This window comes from Labeo rohita, chromosome 16 (genome assembly GCF_022985175.1).
Source record: "Labeo rohita strain BAU-BD-2019 chromosome 16, IGBB_LRoh.1.0, whole genome shotgun sequence".
NCBI classification, from domain to species: Eukaryota; Metazoa; Chordata; class Actinopteri; order Cypriniformes; family Cyprinidae; genus Labeo; species Labeo rohita.
In genome coordinates, this window is record NC_066884.1 from 7657273 (window position 1) to 7673145 (window position 15873).

At 38.2% G+C, this 15873-nt stretch overlaps 1 protein-coding gene and 1 long non-coding RNA gene across 5 annotated transcripts; one reads left to right on the plus strand and one right to left on the minus strand.

Annotated features, from left to right (window-relative positions):
* Positions 1–215: 215 nt before the first annotated feature.
* On the plus strand, positions 216–3721 carry LOC127177840 (uncharacterized). Its single transcript, XR_007829268.1, has 3 exons — positions 216–307; positions 2242–2304; positions 3622–3721. It is a non-coding gene; the product is annotated as an uncharacterized LOC127177840 (long non-coding RNA).
* polr3glb (RNA polymerase III subunit GL b) lies at positions 3297–14969 on the minus strand. Of its 4 annotated transcripts, none has more exons than XM_051130343.1 (8): positions 14898–14969; positions 12456–12566; positions 11838–11967; positions 11422–11490; positions 6059–6115; positions 5494–5564; positions 5278–5394; positions 3298–3897 (listed from the first exon to the last, which is right to left on the minus strand). In XM_051130343.1, the coding sequence occupies exons 1-8, from the start codon at positions 14898–14900 to the stop codon at positions 3811–3813; spliced, it is 645 nt and encodes a 214-aa protein (XP_050986300.1). In that variant the 5' UTR covers positions 14901–14969; the 3' UTR covers positions 3298–3810. The 4 variants fall into 4 exon arrangements, with proteins under 4 accessions (XP_050986299.1, XP_050986300.1, XP_050986301.1 ...); XM_051130344.1 differs by lacking the exon at positions 14898–14969 and adding an exon at positions 12794–12966; XM_051130345.1 differs by lacking the exon at positions 14898–14969 and adding an exon at positions 12938–12963.
* Positions 14970–15873: the final 904 nt, after the last annotated feature.

A 15873-nucleotide genomic window follows, 5' to 3' on the forward strand; every position in this document is an offset into this window, starting at 1 on the left:
TCATATGGGATAAGTGGTGATGTGAATGCGGATAAAACTTTTACTATGCAGAGTGTTCTACAGACCAAGACCTCAAGTGTCAAAAAGAGTCATGTTCCTGGAATAAATGTGTGTTTGTGTGTGGACAGGGTGTTCTTTGTATAAAACTCAATTATTCACCCTTCTGCTGAGGGCAGGACAGGTTGGAGATTGCTATGTAGGGTGCTTACGTTGTTTTTGTTTTCAGAACACGGCCATCCAGATGGAGCACTGCATCCTAATTACCAGAGCTGAAGGACAGAGGACATCTCCGCGCCTCCTTGGCCTGGTAAGTGCGTGTGTTTGCTTTTCTTTACTTCAGCTTAAAAGGATCCTCAGGGTATTCAACAGGTCTAGATGGAATTTCGATTGAAGATGTGAAGCAGAATGGGTTTAAACATGGTACGGTGTGTTAAAGGAATAGTTTGCACAAAAATTAAAATTTGCTGAAAATTTACTCACCCTAAAGCTTCATCTGAACAGATTTGGAGAAATTTAGCTATATTTATGCCATTAAAATGAGAATCCAAACAGATGATAAAAAACATCACAATAATCCACATGATTCAAGATTCAGTTGACCTCTTGAAAAGCTAAAAGCTGCCATCCTGAAGATGTTTTTGACTTCAAACTGTTGTTTTCATCTGAAATACTATCCAATCAAGTGCCATTTACAAGTGAAAACAGTCCAGTAGTCTAGTAGTTTGGGTAGAAGTAATGGTTTAAAATGGCCTGAGGGTGATTATATTTTAAGCATTTTTTTATTTTTGGATGAATTATTACTTTAAAGATTATGCAGTCTTATTGATAGCTGAAAGCATTCTCAAATTAGTTGAAGTATTTAATGAACACTTACATAAGCAATGGGAACTTTGTGAATCATGAGCATTTAAATGCTGCAGCACAGTGAACAGTTGCATTTATTTAATCAAAAATACAAAAAAAACATTAAATATTATTGCAATTTAAAATAACAGTTCTATCTCAGTATAATTTTAAATATAATTTATTTCTGTGATGAAATGCTAAATTTTCATAATTCGATTACTCCAGTATTCAGTGTCACAATCTTTCAGAAATCATTCTAATATGTTGATTTATTATCAATGTTGGAAACAGTTTTGATGCTTAATATTTCTTTGGAACCTGCAAAACTTTTTTCAGGATTCTTTGGTGAATAAAAAGTTAAAAATATAAGTATTTACTACCACTTTTAATCAATTTAATGCATCCTTGTTGAATAAAAGTATTATTATTTCCTTTTCAGAAAAAAAAAAACTTTTTAAAAATGGTAGTGTATATATCATTACAAAAACTTTTTTTTTACTCATCAGAGGTTCCAAAAAATATTAAGCAGCACAACTGTTTTCAACATTGATAATAAATCAGCATATTAGAATTCTGAAAGATCATGTGATGCTAAAGACTGGAGTAATGATGCTGAAAATTCAGCTTTGCATCACAGGAATAAATTGTATTTTAAAATATATTAAACTAGAAAACCGCTATTTTAAATTGCAATAATATTTCACAGTATTACAGTTTTTTTCTGTTTTTGATCAAATTAATGCAGCTTTGATGAGAATAAGAGACTTTAAAAAACATCTTACTGATCCTAAACTTTGGAATGGCAGTGTATATTAAACTATTGGTACATTGCAAAGCTGTGGACATATATTAAGAATTGGGGGAAATTGAATTAGAAATGGCTATTGAAAAATATTGTATTGTTTTGACCACTGAATTTTAACGTCTTATTGTGGTCCCCAAATTTCCTAAGGACAAACATGCTGTACATTATTACTGACATTCATCATCAACCCGAGCTCAACAGTGTAGCTAGACTAAAATCAGGATATCTGACTTAACTGAGCATTCTAGATTTCTCCTCTCTGATTGTTGGTGTCAAGTGTGAATATATCAGTGCTGAGCCTTCATTCGACGGCTCTTATGTCAGTCATCTCCGGCTGCTGTAATCTTCCACTGGAGATGAACTGCTGTCTGCTTCCCTGAATAAAAGCCCAGACTTATTCCTGGAAGGATTCCTCCGCCTGTCCTCTGTAAAGGACGCCTGAGTCAGCTACTAAATTCATCTTCAGCAAATTTGCCCAACCGGTGGAGTGTTCTCGAGATGAAGAGTCACGTCAAGAACGATTCTTTCACCTCTGTTGATCATTTGCTCAAAAGAACATGACATTTTCTTTCTGTTCGGATTCTTTTCAGGTGCATCCGGTCAAATGAGATTCCCGAGATGTGAAAGAAATAGCCATACACAGTAAATCAAAGGTAATGAGAATGAGACCTTTGATTAAACTTAACCAAGGACATTTACTGTGATATTTTGACACACACACACACAGATGTGTGTGACCCTGGACCACAAAACCAGTCATAAGTAGCACAGCCAACAATACATTGTATAGGTCAAAATTATTGATTTTTCTTATATGCCAAAAATAATTAGGATATTAAGTAAAGATCATGTTCTATTAAGATATTTGTAAATATCCTACCATAAATATATCTAAACTTAATTTTAGATTAGTAATATGCATTGCTAAGAACTTCATTTGGACAAAGGTGATTAAAGGTGATTTTCTCAATATTTTGATTTTTTTGCACCCTCAGATTCCAGATTTTCAAATAGTTGAATCTTGGCCAAATATTGTCCTATCCTAACAAACCATACATCAATGGAAAGCTTATTTATTACATCTTCATTGAAAATCTTCATTAAAAAACTGACCCTTATGACTGGTTTTGTGGTCTAGGATCAAATATATTGAGAACACATTTTTTGTTAGTCAGCTTTACAAAAGCAACTCAAATACAGCTTCATGATGAGGTTGATCAGGGATTTGGGTGTTTTTTTGTTTATCTGCCCTAAATTTCCCTGCTCTGTAGGAAAAGGCCTTTGTGCTCAGGAAAACTTATTTCAGGGACATATTCATGGAAGATGTTTAGGATATATAATATAGATAATATAAAAAATATGTATATAACATCTGCTCAGATGGTCCTACTATTTATTCAGCAAATGATGTATGATTATTACAAGAAATAATCCTATTTAAGGGTGGTGCAAAAAGGTGGAAAATTTCTGGCAAATTTCCAGAAACATTCCAGAATTTTTTACAACTTTACAGAAATTTTTTGGAACTTTCTGAAAATTCTGGAATTGTTTCCAAATCTTCGAAATGATTATTCTACAGAACTTTAATGTAGTATCACACCCCCTAGAGGTCATATGACAGAATTGCTCATCTATCTATCTATGAGACAAAGTCTTGACACAGTGTGACTTTATTGCATAAAATGGCAATAACATGAATATTTACAATCACTTGACTTGAGACTATAAAATATTATGCAATATTGTAACATCCAAAATAAACAATCTACATTTACAGGTTTTTTTTTTCACAAATCTAAGCTGTATAAAAGCTATTTAGACAAATACAAACTTACACTAAAACGTTTTAAAAGTAAAATTCTAAAATATAATTCCACTTATGAACTAATGCTTATTTATTAAGCTTTAAAAACATATAGCTGCATTATGAGAGAAGTTTGTGCCTCATTGTCTTTCTCTGTGTCCTGCAGGCGTGGCCCTCGGATTGTAGCAATGAGCCGCCCTGCCAGCCGATCGGATGAGAGGAAATCCACTGCATACAGATTTCAACATCAGCTGCCAAACATAATGATCCAGCCCAGAATGGTCCTGAGGGACAGGCTGGTTCCAAAAACAGTCACTGGCCAGAGGAGGGCGCTATGGAGTCGCAGTCACCTGCTTCAGTAAATCGCTTCATCCATATTATCATCACTGTCTCCTCCAAACTCCTCTCCATTGTCAAAGTAGGACATGATGTAATCTGTTTCCTGTTACACACATGCATAGGATTAATTGGCTAAAACTTATTGAATGTTGGTTTAATGCAAGTTAATCTCAATCAAAAGCATTTGAGGCATAATATTGATTACCACACAAAGTAGTTACAATTCATACTTTGTATTTTTATTTTTTTTTAAAAAGCAAAAATCAAGATTACCTTGAGGCACTTAGAAGTAGTAAACGGGAATTCTAAATTCTAAATTTTGGGAGGTTTTAAAAGCAGAAATTTGAAGCTTATAATTTTATAAATGCACACATTATTTTTTCCTTTTAATACTTGTGTGTTATTTGAGCTATAGAGTTATTATAATTTTTATAACAAGTTACACACATCTTGTGGCTATAGTATTAAACTAGTGAGTATTTTATTATTTATGAATTAACTTTAATTATGTGAACTTTCATTTCATCAAGAGTCTCACTGTAACCCAGTAAATAAAAGGAAGGACAGGTCAAAATAATTATTTTATAGAATATTTTCCACATATACTGACAATCTGTTATTGTTTACCAAAACCCATTAATTGAAATAAAGCTGAAATGAAATATAAATATTAAAATAAAACTAGAAATGTGGCTAAAACTGAAGTGCTAAAATGATTAAAACTGATATATATACACTACCAGTCAAAAGTTTTTTGTATCATTCTAATATTCTTATTTCCTGTTCAAACAACATTATTATTATTATTATTATTATTATTATTATGTTGAAAACAGCTGAGTAGAATTTTTTCAGGTTTCTTTGATGAATAGAAAGTTCAGAAGAATTAGCAATTATCTGAAACAGAAATGTTTTGTAACATTATAAATGTCTTTATCATCAGTTTTGATCAATTTAAAGCATCCTTGCTAAATAAAAGTATTAATTAACATTAGGTAACTATATTAGTTAGCATGAACTCTCAATGAAAAATACTTCTTAAGCCTTTATTAATCTTAGCGAATGTTGATTAAAAAAATGACTAATTATTAAAATCAAAAGTTGTGTTAATATTATTTAATGGACCTGAGCTAATATGAACTACCAATTAAATTATATTTTATTAACATTTATTAACAAAAATGAATGAATACTGTACTGCGCACTGCTAGTTGATGTTAGTCACTGCATTAACCAATGCTAACTAATGGAACCTACAGTGTTAACAATATATCTTAGTATACGACTCTGCTGCCGTTTGAGTATATTCCTTTAAGTTAAAATCAACTGGACTTAAATTAAACTTACATTTATGCATGTCAAATGCTCTTTCAAGTGATTTACAATGCATTCAATTTTTACATTTTATTAAATTGTACATTTACTGAATTATAAATTGCAGGTTATTTTCTCCCTCTCAACTATCGCAACTCAAGTCACTTACATCCTCAAATTCCTCTTCATCATACTCCTCCTCTCCCTCAGCCTCTTCCTCTTCCGGCTTCTTTTTCTCTCCCTCCTCTTCATCAGAACTCCTCTCTTCCTCTTTCTGCTCCAGAGTCTGAATACAAACACACACAGTCTGTCACATTGTGCATGTGTAATAAAGTAGATTAAAATTCTTTGTTTTTCGGTTCACTCTAAAAAGGTATCTTTGCACCTCGAGTTTGCGTATGATCTCCTCTTTGTCCACTCGTGGCTGTTTGGGTTGTTTAGGAACAGCTGGACCTTCTGCAAGCATATAAGCAAAACCATGTTTGTGACAGTGGAAATGACATCAGCAACATCTTCCCATAATAACATCAACTCATTGATCACAGCTCCTCTGACAAAAGACGCAGAATGACTAAAAATAATCTTGTCTCTCCTCTCTTGGTGACAGACGTTCTTCAAGCCTAAACCTTCATCCCTCTCTCATCTCTTCTTTCTCTCTCTCCATCCTTTCATTTTGGAGATGTGTGTGCAGCGCGGCTGAGAGCCGTCTCTCTGATTTCCCCAGAGACGCCGATGAGTCAGAGAACGAAGCGCAGACCTGCCGGTGCGGCTTGTCTTTACACACTCATTCATGAGCACATCAGCCTCACCTGCTCCCTTATCTGGGCTTTAAAAAGAGCACATTTACAAACGCATGCTTCCTGGGCTGGGCGTCTCTGCTCGACTGCAGCAAGAACACAGTGTCCAGTATTGGAGCGTAAGAGCCAGTTAACAGCATCAGACACACTCACTGTCTCTCAGGGGTCTCTTCTCCCTCACGCGCAGCTCCTTCGGAAAACGCCTCCAGTCTAAAACACACAAATGGACGTAGAGGATCACACAAGAGTGCAGAGGCGCAAGTGAATTGGTGTTGAATTGTTAACTAAAACAATAACAACATTTTAAATTTAAAATAAGCTGAAAAAAAATACAAATATTAGATCAAAAATGTAAACTAAATGAAATTTATAATATGTTGACTAACTAAAATAAGATTAAGTACTAACAAAAAAAGAAAAGAAATACTGTTTAGTTTTTAATATTTTTTTAAAACATTTTTTAAAATTTTTTAATAAGTAATGTGTATTATTTGAGCTGTAAAGTTGTTCTCATGATTTTTACAGTTTCAGTGTTTAGGCTTTATGTTGTCAAGACAAAGTTGTAAAATTGCATACTGTTTTTACGTCTATACCCAGACTTTTCCTTTTTTGGTTAATAAAAGGAGGGACATATTGAAATTCATTTTTGTGGTAATCAACATTATGCCAATAAGTAATAAGACTAAAATAAAAATAAATTGAAACTGTTTCTAAATATAAAAATAAATAAAAAAGACAAAATTGGATCAGTAAGATTTTTAATGTTTTTTTTTTTTTTTTTTTTTAAGAAGTTTCTTATGCTCATCAAGGCTGCATTTACTTGATCAAAAATACAGAACAAAACAGTAATGTTGTGAAATATTATTACAGTTTAAAATAATGGTTTTCTATTTTAATATATTTTAAAATGTAATTTATTCATGTGATGCAAGCTGAATTTTTATCAGCCATTACTCCAGTCTTCAGTGTCACATACAGTGTCAATGTGCGGATTCATTACTTTTATTATCAATGTTGGTGTTACACGGAGTGAGGGACGAGAGGCGAGCGGATCCATATGCAAGCCTTTATTGGGATGAGACAAAGACATGGTCGTACAGGCAAGGTCGAGACGGGAGCAAACAGGAATAACAAAGGCGATCGAGAGAATAATCCAGATAACAAGAGCGATAATCCAAGGCAGGCGGCTAGACAGACGTAAACGAAAGAGCAGGCGAGAAGTCAAAAACACGGGAACCAGAAACCAGGGAACGCTAACACAACAACAATACAATCTAACAATCCGTGACTAGTATGGAAAGTCCGGGGCTTTTATAGCGCCGCTGATTGGTCGTGGGTCAAGTGTAATGGCTGATGGGAAATGTAGTCCGGGGTGTGGTGCAACAGTCTGTGTGTGAAAGGGCGAGAGTGACATCTGGTGGTGAGCGGACAGCGGGACACCGACCAGATTCGTGACATAGCCCCCCAAGGAGCGGCTTCCAGACGCTCCAACAGAGTAACAGTCCAGGGAAGCGGTGGGGGCGGGAGTGAGACAGGGCGAGGGCTGGAGGGCCAGGTTCCTGCGGAGGACCCGGTGATTGAGGCAGGACTGGCAGAGCAGGAACCCTCCAGGGTGGGGCCGGAGGCGGAGCAGGAGGCACAGGAGACCTCCAGGGCGGAGCCGGAGGCGGAGCAAGACGCCAGAGCCCTCCAGGGCGGAGCCGGAGGCAGAGCGTGAGGCGCGGGCGCCCTCCAGGGTGGAGCAGGAGGCGCAGGAGCCCTCCGAGGCGAAACAGGAGGCGGAGCAGGAGGTGGAGCAGCCCTCCAGGGCGAAACAGGAATCTGCGTCACGGTCTGGGACCTGGGGATAGCAGGGACAGAGGAGGCAGACAGAATAGGAGAAGGCGCAGCAGTCCTCCGGGGCGGAACAGGAGGTGGAGCAGGAGGTGCCGCAGCCCTCCGGGGCGGAACAGGAGGCACCGCAGCCCTCCGGGGCGGAACAGGAGGCTGCGTCCTGGTCTGGGACCTGGGGAAAGCAGAGACAGAGGAGCCAGACAGAATAAAGGGAGAAGCAGAGAGTTCAAAGGGAAACGCCCCCTCCATAGGAGGTTCTACAGCTGACGCTGACACCTCTGGAGGCATTGGCGCAGCTTCTCCGACGGGGAAGGCCTCTGGAGCCGACTTGAGACCAGACGGGACCTCTGGAGCAGACTTGAGACCAGACGGGGGCTCTGGAGCAGACTTGAGACCAGACGGGGGCTCTGGAGCAGACTTGAGACCAGACGGGGGCTCTGGAGCAGACTTGAGACCAGACGGGGGCTCTGGAGCAGACTTGAGACCAGACGTGACCCCAGAAGCACAATGTGCAGCCCACACACACCAGATGGCAATAGCCATTAAGGGTAGAGCAGCAGCGGGAGGTTGTGGTGGGTCCAGGGCGCTGGCTATCCCGATAGGCTGTGGTCTTGGGATGTCAGACGAGATGTGACTTGACTTGGGGTCTGGTGTGACTTGACTTGGGGACTGGGCATGACCTGACTCTGGGCCGTCAGACGGGTCATGGTAAGGCTCTGGGTGGCCAGACGAGACGTGGCTTGAGTCTGGGCCGTCAGGCGGGGCGTGGCTTGAGTCTGGGCCGTCAGGCGGGGCGTGGCTTGACTCTGGGCCGTCAGGCGGGGCGTGGCTTGACTCTGGGCCGTCAGGCGGGGCGTGGCTTGACTCTGGGCCGTCAGGCGGGGCGTGGCTTGACTCTGGAACAGCCGCCTTGACATTGCTCGACTTGGAAGCTTGACTGGACCTGGAAGCTTGACTGGACTTGGAAGCTTGACTGGACTTGGAAGCTTGACTGGACGCTGTAGCTTGACTGGACGCTGTAGCTTGACGGGACTTGGAAGCTTGAGTGGACGCTGAAGCTTGACTGGACGCTGAAGCTTGACTGGACGCTGAAGCTTGACTGGAGACAGAAGCTGCATTATGACAGGACCTGACAACTAGGCTTGACTCACGAGGATCTGCAGAGGCCTGGCTTGCTTCAGGAATAACAGCTGTAACGTGACTTGGCTCAGGGACGACAGCTGTGACGTGACTTGGCTCAGGGACGACAGCTGTAACGTGACTTAACTCATGAGGAACAGCTGTGACTTGGCTTGACTCGTGGAGAACAAGAGCTTTGGTTTGACTTGACTCTGTTGTTTGACCGGACTTGGAAGCTTGACTTGACCCTGGGGTAGCAGCCGCGACGTGAAGGAGCGCCATTTTAGCTGCCCGTACAGCCATCAGGGGTGAATCCAGCACATGTGCCATCATGATAGGCCGCGATCTTGGGATGTCAGGCGGTACGTGACTTGACTCAGGAACCACGGCTGTGACTTTGCTTGACTCGGGAACTGCTTCAGGGAGGGCGGCCATGATGGGTGCAGACTCAGGAGCAGAAGACATGGCGTGAACTGGCTGTGACTTGACGGAGATGTCCTGAGCAGGCTGTGGTTTGGCTGACGTGGCGTTAGCGGGCGCCGGCCTGACTGACGGGGCTTTAGCAGGCGGAGGCTTTGGCGTGGCAACCATCTTGTGCAGTGGCTCTGGCGTGGCAGCCATCTTGACAGTGCTTGGCTCGGGAACGATGACTGTAACTTGACTTGACACAGAAACAGCAGCTGTAATGTTGCTTGACTCAGAAACTTGACTGGACTCAGGAAACAGAGCTGCAACTTGACTCGATTTGGAAACTTGACTTGACTCAGGAAATGTAACTGTACCTTTAAATGGCTTTTGTATGGCAGCTGTGACGTGACGGAGCTCTGTGATCGCCGCCATCTTGTGAGCGGGCTCCGCCGTCGCCGCCATTGTGTGGACGCGCTCCGACGCGGCCGCCATTTTGTGAACGGGCACCGCTGTCGCCGCTACTTTGTGCACAGGCTCTGTTGTCGCTGCTGTGGTATGAACGCGCTCCGGCGCGGCCGTCATCTGGTGAGCGAGCACCGGCACGGCCGCCATTACACGGGCCGGTTGCGCTGCCGGCGTTACCGCGATGTCGCGTTGCTTCCCGCGACACCCACAGTGAGCAAGGAACCGCTGATCTGGAGTGCAATGTTCAGATATTGGCTTATCGTCCACTGGGGCTGATACATTGGCATTAAGGAGCCGAAAGGTTCAGAGAGACCTCCACGGAAAAAATCATCAGACACAGATCACTCATCGAAGTCTGCTGTGCTAATGCGTAGAAGTCCATGACAAACTTTTCAACTGGTCGCTCACCTTGCTTGAGGAGCATGATCTGTACTGCGGGGTTCTGAGCTGCTGGATCCTTGTTGACGGATTGTTCTGTTACACGGAGTGAGGACGAGAGGCGAGCGGATCCATATGCAAGCCTTTATTGGGATGAGACAAAGACATGGTCGTACAGGCAAGGTCGAGACGGGAGCAAACAGGAATAACAAAGGCGATCGAGAGAATAATCCAGATAACAAGAGCGATAATCCAAGGCAGGCGGCTAGACAGACGTAAACGAAAGAGCAGGCGAGAAGTCAAAAACACGGGAACCAGAAACCAGGGAACGCTAACACAACAACAATACAATCTAACAATCCGTGACTAGTATGGAAAGTCCGGGGCTTTTATAGCGCCGCTGATTGGTCGTGGGTCAAGTGTAATGGCTGATGGGAAATGTAGTCCGGGGTGTGGTGCAACAGTCTGTGTGTGAAAGGGCGAGAGTGACATCTGGTGGTGAGCGGACAGCGGGACACCGACCAGATTCGTGACAGTTGGAAACAGTTGTGCTGCTTAATATTTTTTTGGAACCTGTGATTCTTTGCATAAAAAGTAAAACAGCATTTATTCAAAATAAAAAATCTTTTCTAACAACAGAAGTCTTTGATATCACTTATTAATTAATAATTTAATTTCTTAAAAAAACAAAAACAAAAAAAGAAAGTGTACTGACCACAAACTTTTAAATTGTAGTTTTTTTTATTTTGTTACTAAAGATTTCTATTTTAAATACAGCTGTTCTTTTGAGCTTTTTATTAATTAAAGAATCCTGAAAAAAGTAGTACAGGTTGTCTCAAAATATTAAGCAGCACAGCTGTTTTCAACATTAAAAATTATGAATGATTTCTGAAGAATCATATGACACTGATCAATGGAGTAAAGATGCTGAAAATTCAGCTTTGCATCACAGGAATGAATTACATTTTAAAATATATTAACATAGAAAACCGTTATTTTACATTAAAATAATATTTCAATATTACTGTTTTTTCTGGATTTTTTAATAAAATAAATGCAGCCTTGATGAGTATAAGAAGCTTCCTTAAAAAAAAAAAAAAACGCCAGTGTAAATGCATCAAAATTACTAAAAAAAAAATCAACTAAATTAAACAAATTGATTTACAATAATAAATTACAAAAAAAAGAAATAAAATTTAAATGGAAACTGTAAAATCTAAAAATAAAATTTTAAACTTAATATTATTAAAGACTGAAATATATAAATAATACAGAAATGTCACTAAAGTGAATCGCTGACATAAATCACTCACCTGGCTTCCATTCCAGGTTGTTGTCAGAGGTTTCAATTTTCTGGTACTTGTCAGAATAACGTTCCACATCTGTCAACAGGACAAAATAACTTCAAATTACTAACCACATATTGCTGTATAAAGAAGTCTTTATACTTGTGTGAATATTTGCCATCATTTTTTTCAGAAAAAAATGTAAAGCAATGCATAACTATAGACATAAAGGGGAATAGAATCATCTGACACAAATTTTGTTTTTTGCTTTCCATGCTTTCTGTACTTTTTATACTTTTGATCTGTGAAAAAATTACAAATTTAATTAATTTAATTATACATTTATTACTTATGTAGTCTGAAATGTACAAATACAAAAAATGCTGCAAAGAAATGCCGGATGTCTTAAAGATGCCAGAGCTCGTCCTTGACCCCGTACTGACCTTTCTTGGGTGCAGCTGGCCGGATGTAAAACGGGAGCGTCTTCATGGCTCCTCTGAACTCTTGTTTGAGTGCCAGCATGTACTCGGCCTCCTCACCCGCCTGCAGGGGCACCGGCTTCTGATCCAAAGGCTAAAACATCAAACACAAGTGAAGAGGGACAGCTGATACACATCTGTCTAGTATCAGGGGTCAAACAAACACCTGCTGGGACAGTCAACTCTGTACTAAATGAAACATTCATGTAAGTGAGCTTTTAATAAGCAATTTCTGATAGATATGAGATATGTTTTCTTAATTATGAACAGTATTTTTTAGCCATTTTTAACTTTGACTTAATAAAATGTTATGCTATGGCTATTTTTACTTGCTGTGTTTCCTTAAAACAAATGCCACTTCAGTCATTTGTGGATGTCATTATCTGTGACTTCTGTAGCTCCAACAGTAGCGCACAGCGACAGCAACGTCAAAGTCCTAGGTTCGACTCCCAATGAATGCAAATACTAATGTGCATCTTGAATACAATTCCAAAGTCGCTTTGGATAAAATCGTCTGACAGGTGCAGTAATGTAATATGAGTATTAGTTTAATCATGTTTTATTCTATCTTGAAAAACTCACAGGGAATAGAGGGGTGGGCTGGACGGAGGAAGGAGGGAGATTTTCTCCTTTACCGATGCCAACAATCTCCACAGAGAAAGTGAGCTGTCCTCTGCCCCTTCCTGCCATTATCTGAGACATAATCACCACACATAACATGTAAAAATCATACGTCATCTTTATTTCATATGATCGATACAATCGATACAATTCACGCAATTACATTCCGTTACAAAAATAAATATTTAACGTTAGACCAAGCACATGATATAAAATTTTAACTGCACATCTTCATTTAGCTGTTAATATATATTTGTTTACACAGAAATATAATATTTGAACACGCCTCGTTCACTCACAGACAAAGTTCCGCCGAAATCCCTCTCTATTTATAACTTCGTTTCATTGTGCAAAGCATTTATTGGATAATCCGTAAATATTACACGCAGTTGATTTTTTTTCAATTCAGATTTTATTGATGTAGAATTGAGCAGTAAAATCACCCGCCAAACATCTGCATATTTGTTTTGTCCGCTGCTGAAAATGTTCGTGGCAGAAACAAACGCGCGTTCTCTTATGGTTCCGCCTCTGCTGCTAAATTAAATTAACCCTGATTAATGTGAGTCATGCAGAACGAACAACTCAATTAAAAAAAATATCTGATGCACGATCAAAAGCAAAAATTTGTTTTTACATCTGTATTCCGTTTCAAGATTTGTTTTAAAACTAACACATTTATTTTTGTTATATAAAGGTCACGTTAAAACTATAATGAAAACATTTACCCATTACTTCATAGCCTTTCAGTTACATTGCTATAAATATTACACTACCAGTCAAGTTTTTGAACAGTAAGATTTTTGTTTTTTTTTAAACATTCTGCTCACCAAGCCTGCATTTATTTGATCCAAAATACACCAAAAGCAGTAATATTGTGAAATATTTTTGCTATTTAAAATAACTGCTTTCTATTTGAATACATTTTAAAATGTAATTTATTCCTGTGATCAAAGCTACATTTTCAGCATCATTACTCCAGTCTTCAGTGTCACATGATCCTTCAGAAATCATTCTAATATGCTGATTTGCTGCTCAAAAATGTACTATTATTATTATTATTATTATTATTATTAATATTTAAATCGGTTGAGTGAATAGAAATATCCAAAGATCAGCATTTATCTGGAATATTTTGCAACATTATACACTATACCATTCAGAAGCTTGGAGTCAGTATAATTGTTTTTTTTGTAAAGAAATTATAGAAAATAATACTTTTATTTAGCAAGGATGCTTTGAATTGATCAAAAGTGATAATAAAGACATTTATAATGTTATAAAAGGTTTCTATTTCAGATAAATGCTGTTCTTCTGAACTTTCTATTCATTAAAGAAACCTTAAAAAAAATCTATAAAGCTTTTTTTAACATAATAAGAATAATAATAAATGTTTTATTTTTTTTTGAGCAGCAAATCAGAATATTAGAACAATTTCTTAAGGATCATGTGACTGTAGTAATGATGCTAAAAATTCAGCTTTAAAATCGCAGGAAATTACATTTTAAAATATATTCAAATAGAAAGCAGTTATTTTAAGTAGTAAAAATATTTCGTAATTTTACTCTTTTTTTCTGTACTTTGGATCAATTAAATGCAGGGTTGGTGAGCAGAAAAGACTTATTTAAAAAGCATTAAAAATCTACTTTTGATTTGTCCTTGTTCCATTACCCTCTTCCCATCGTAACAAAAACAAACAAATAAACAAAAAAACTAAATGTATGACATTTGAAAGTATTGTGACCTAAAAAAAATTACTATAAAACTGGGTGAGATTCTTTGTTTATCATTCAGATTTTTCCAAAAACTATGACTGTCCCACAGTTAAATGTCATTTCTATAACGTCCAACATTTTTGCCCCATAATAAAATAAAAAAAGTTAGTGTACTTGGTTATCAGGGACACAAAAGTTTCAGGGAAGAGCATGCTTAACATTAAATATGAAAAATGAGGTTAAATATTGTATTGTGTACCAAGCTATAATTTTGTCAAATTATTTAAATGTGTTTAATTAGGATACATAAAATTGTAGCTGTAAAAATGCCTTAGTAAGACACACATTTTATTCTAAAATATTTAAAATGTCTGTTTAGAATAGTATTAAACACAAATATTTGAATTGTGGTGGAATGTTTGACATTTCAGAAAAATCACAGCATTCTCCTATGATACATGGCTGCATTTGTTATAAGACAAAAGTAATAAACTAATAAACTAGAAAAGTTTTTCTAAAAAAGTTTTTCTAAAAGTCCAAAAGCACCCATCACTCCAGTTCCATTTCCATCTGTCCTGATAAAGCTGCTCGCAGCACTGAAATGCATTTCTAGAAAACCTGAAAACAGCTAAAATTCAGCTAAATCTGCATTTGTTAAAAAAAGAGAAAAAATAATGAAAGGAAAACTAACCATGATATTGCTGACTCACAGCCTCCCCCGTCAAAATCAGAAAATGTGTGCGAGTATGAGAGACAGAAATTAGGCATATGCTCATTTCAACAAGGTAACCTCATTTTAAAAAAACACAACACTTAAAAACATTGATTAAAATGTTAGGACATAATATTTAAACAAATTTAAATCTAAACATGTACAGCAAGAGCACATTCACTACTATAACCTCTCTCTCTTTCTCTCTCTCTCTCTCTCTCCTGCAGCATGTGCATGTCACCGTGGGAACGCTTCTGTCGGAATCCACTGAATCAGTTGCCATAGAAACTGTGTTCAATAATAGCTATAGTCACTGAATTAGTATTTATGCAGTCTGAGAATTGTTTCACACCCCCCTGCTTTCTTGCAGAGAGGGCCTTGATATATATTTAGCCCCAAAAATAAAAAAAGGCAAGCAAAAATCCAGATTTATGTTGAGGGAGAACATGCACCTCTGCAAATGTGTTTATTGCATTTCAGCTTAAATGTTAAAGTGAGCAAATACACAGTTTCTTCACTCTGCAAAGCTGGCACAGAGGTTGCACACATGCATTGCACAAGTATTCCATCAAAGTGCTTCAGAAATTAAATTATGACTATAGAAATGCTAAATTCTATAATAAATGCTCTGTCATGACAACAACAGGCTGCACCAATGCCGCATCATTTACATTCATCACCGGGTGCTTAAGTGGGTCAGGGCTGGCATATTTTATATTTTGCATGGGTTTAATGCGCCATTGCGTCTTTAGGCAGAATTTAGAGCAGGCACAGAGCCTGCTCAGAGCTGCCTTAACTTGCACATGCACACATTGCTTAAATGTTATCATGCACCAAATCACAACATGCAAAATATGCTCTATTTCTTAGACAGGACTACTTATACTGCTATTATTATTATTATTGGAAAACTCATTGAATTCTTATGCATCAACTTGCATTTTTTTTACATCTA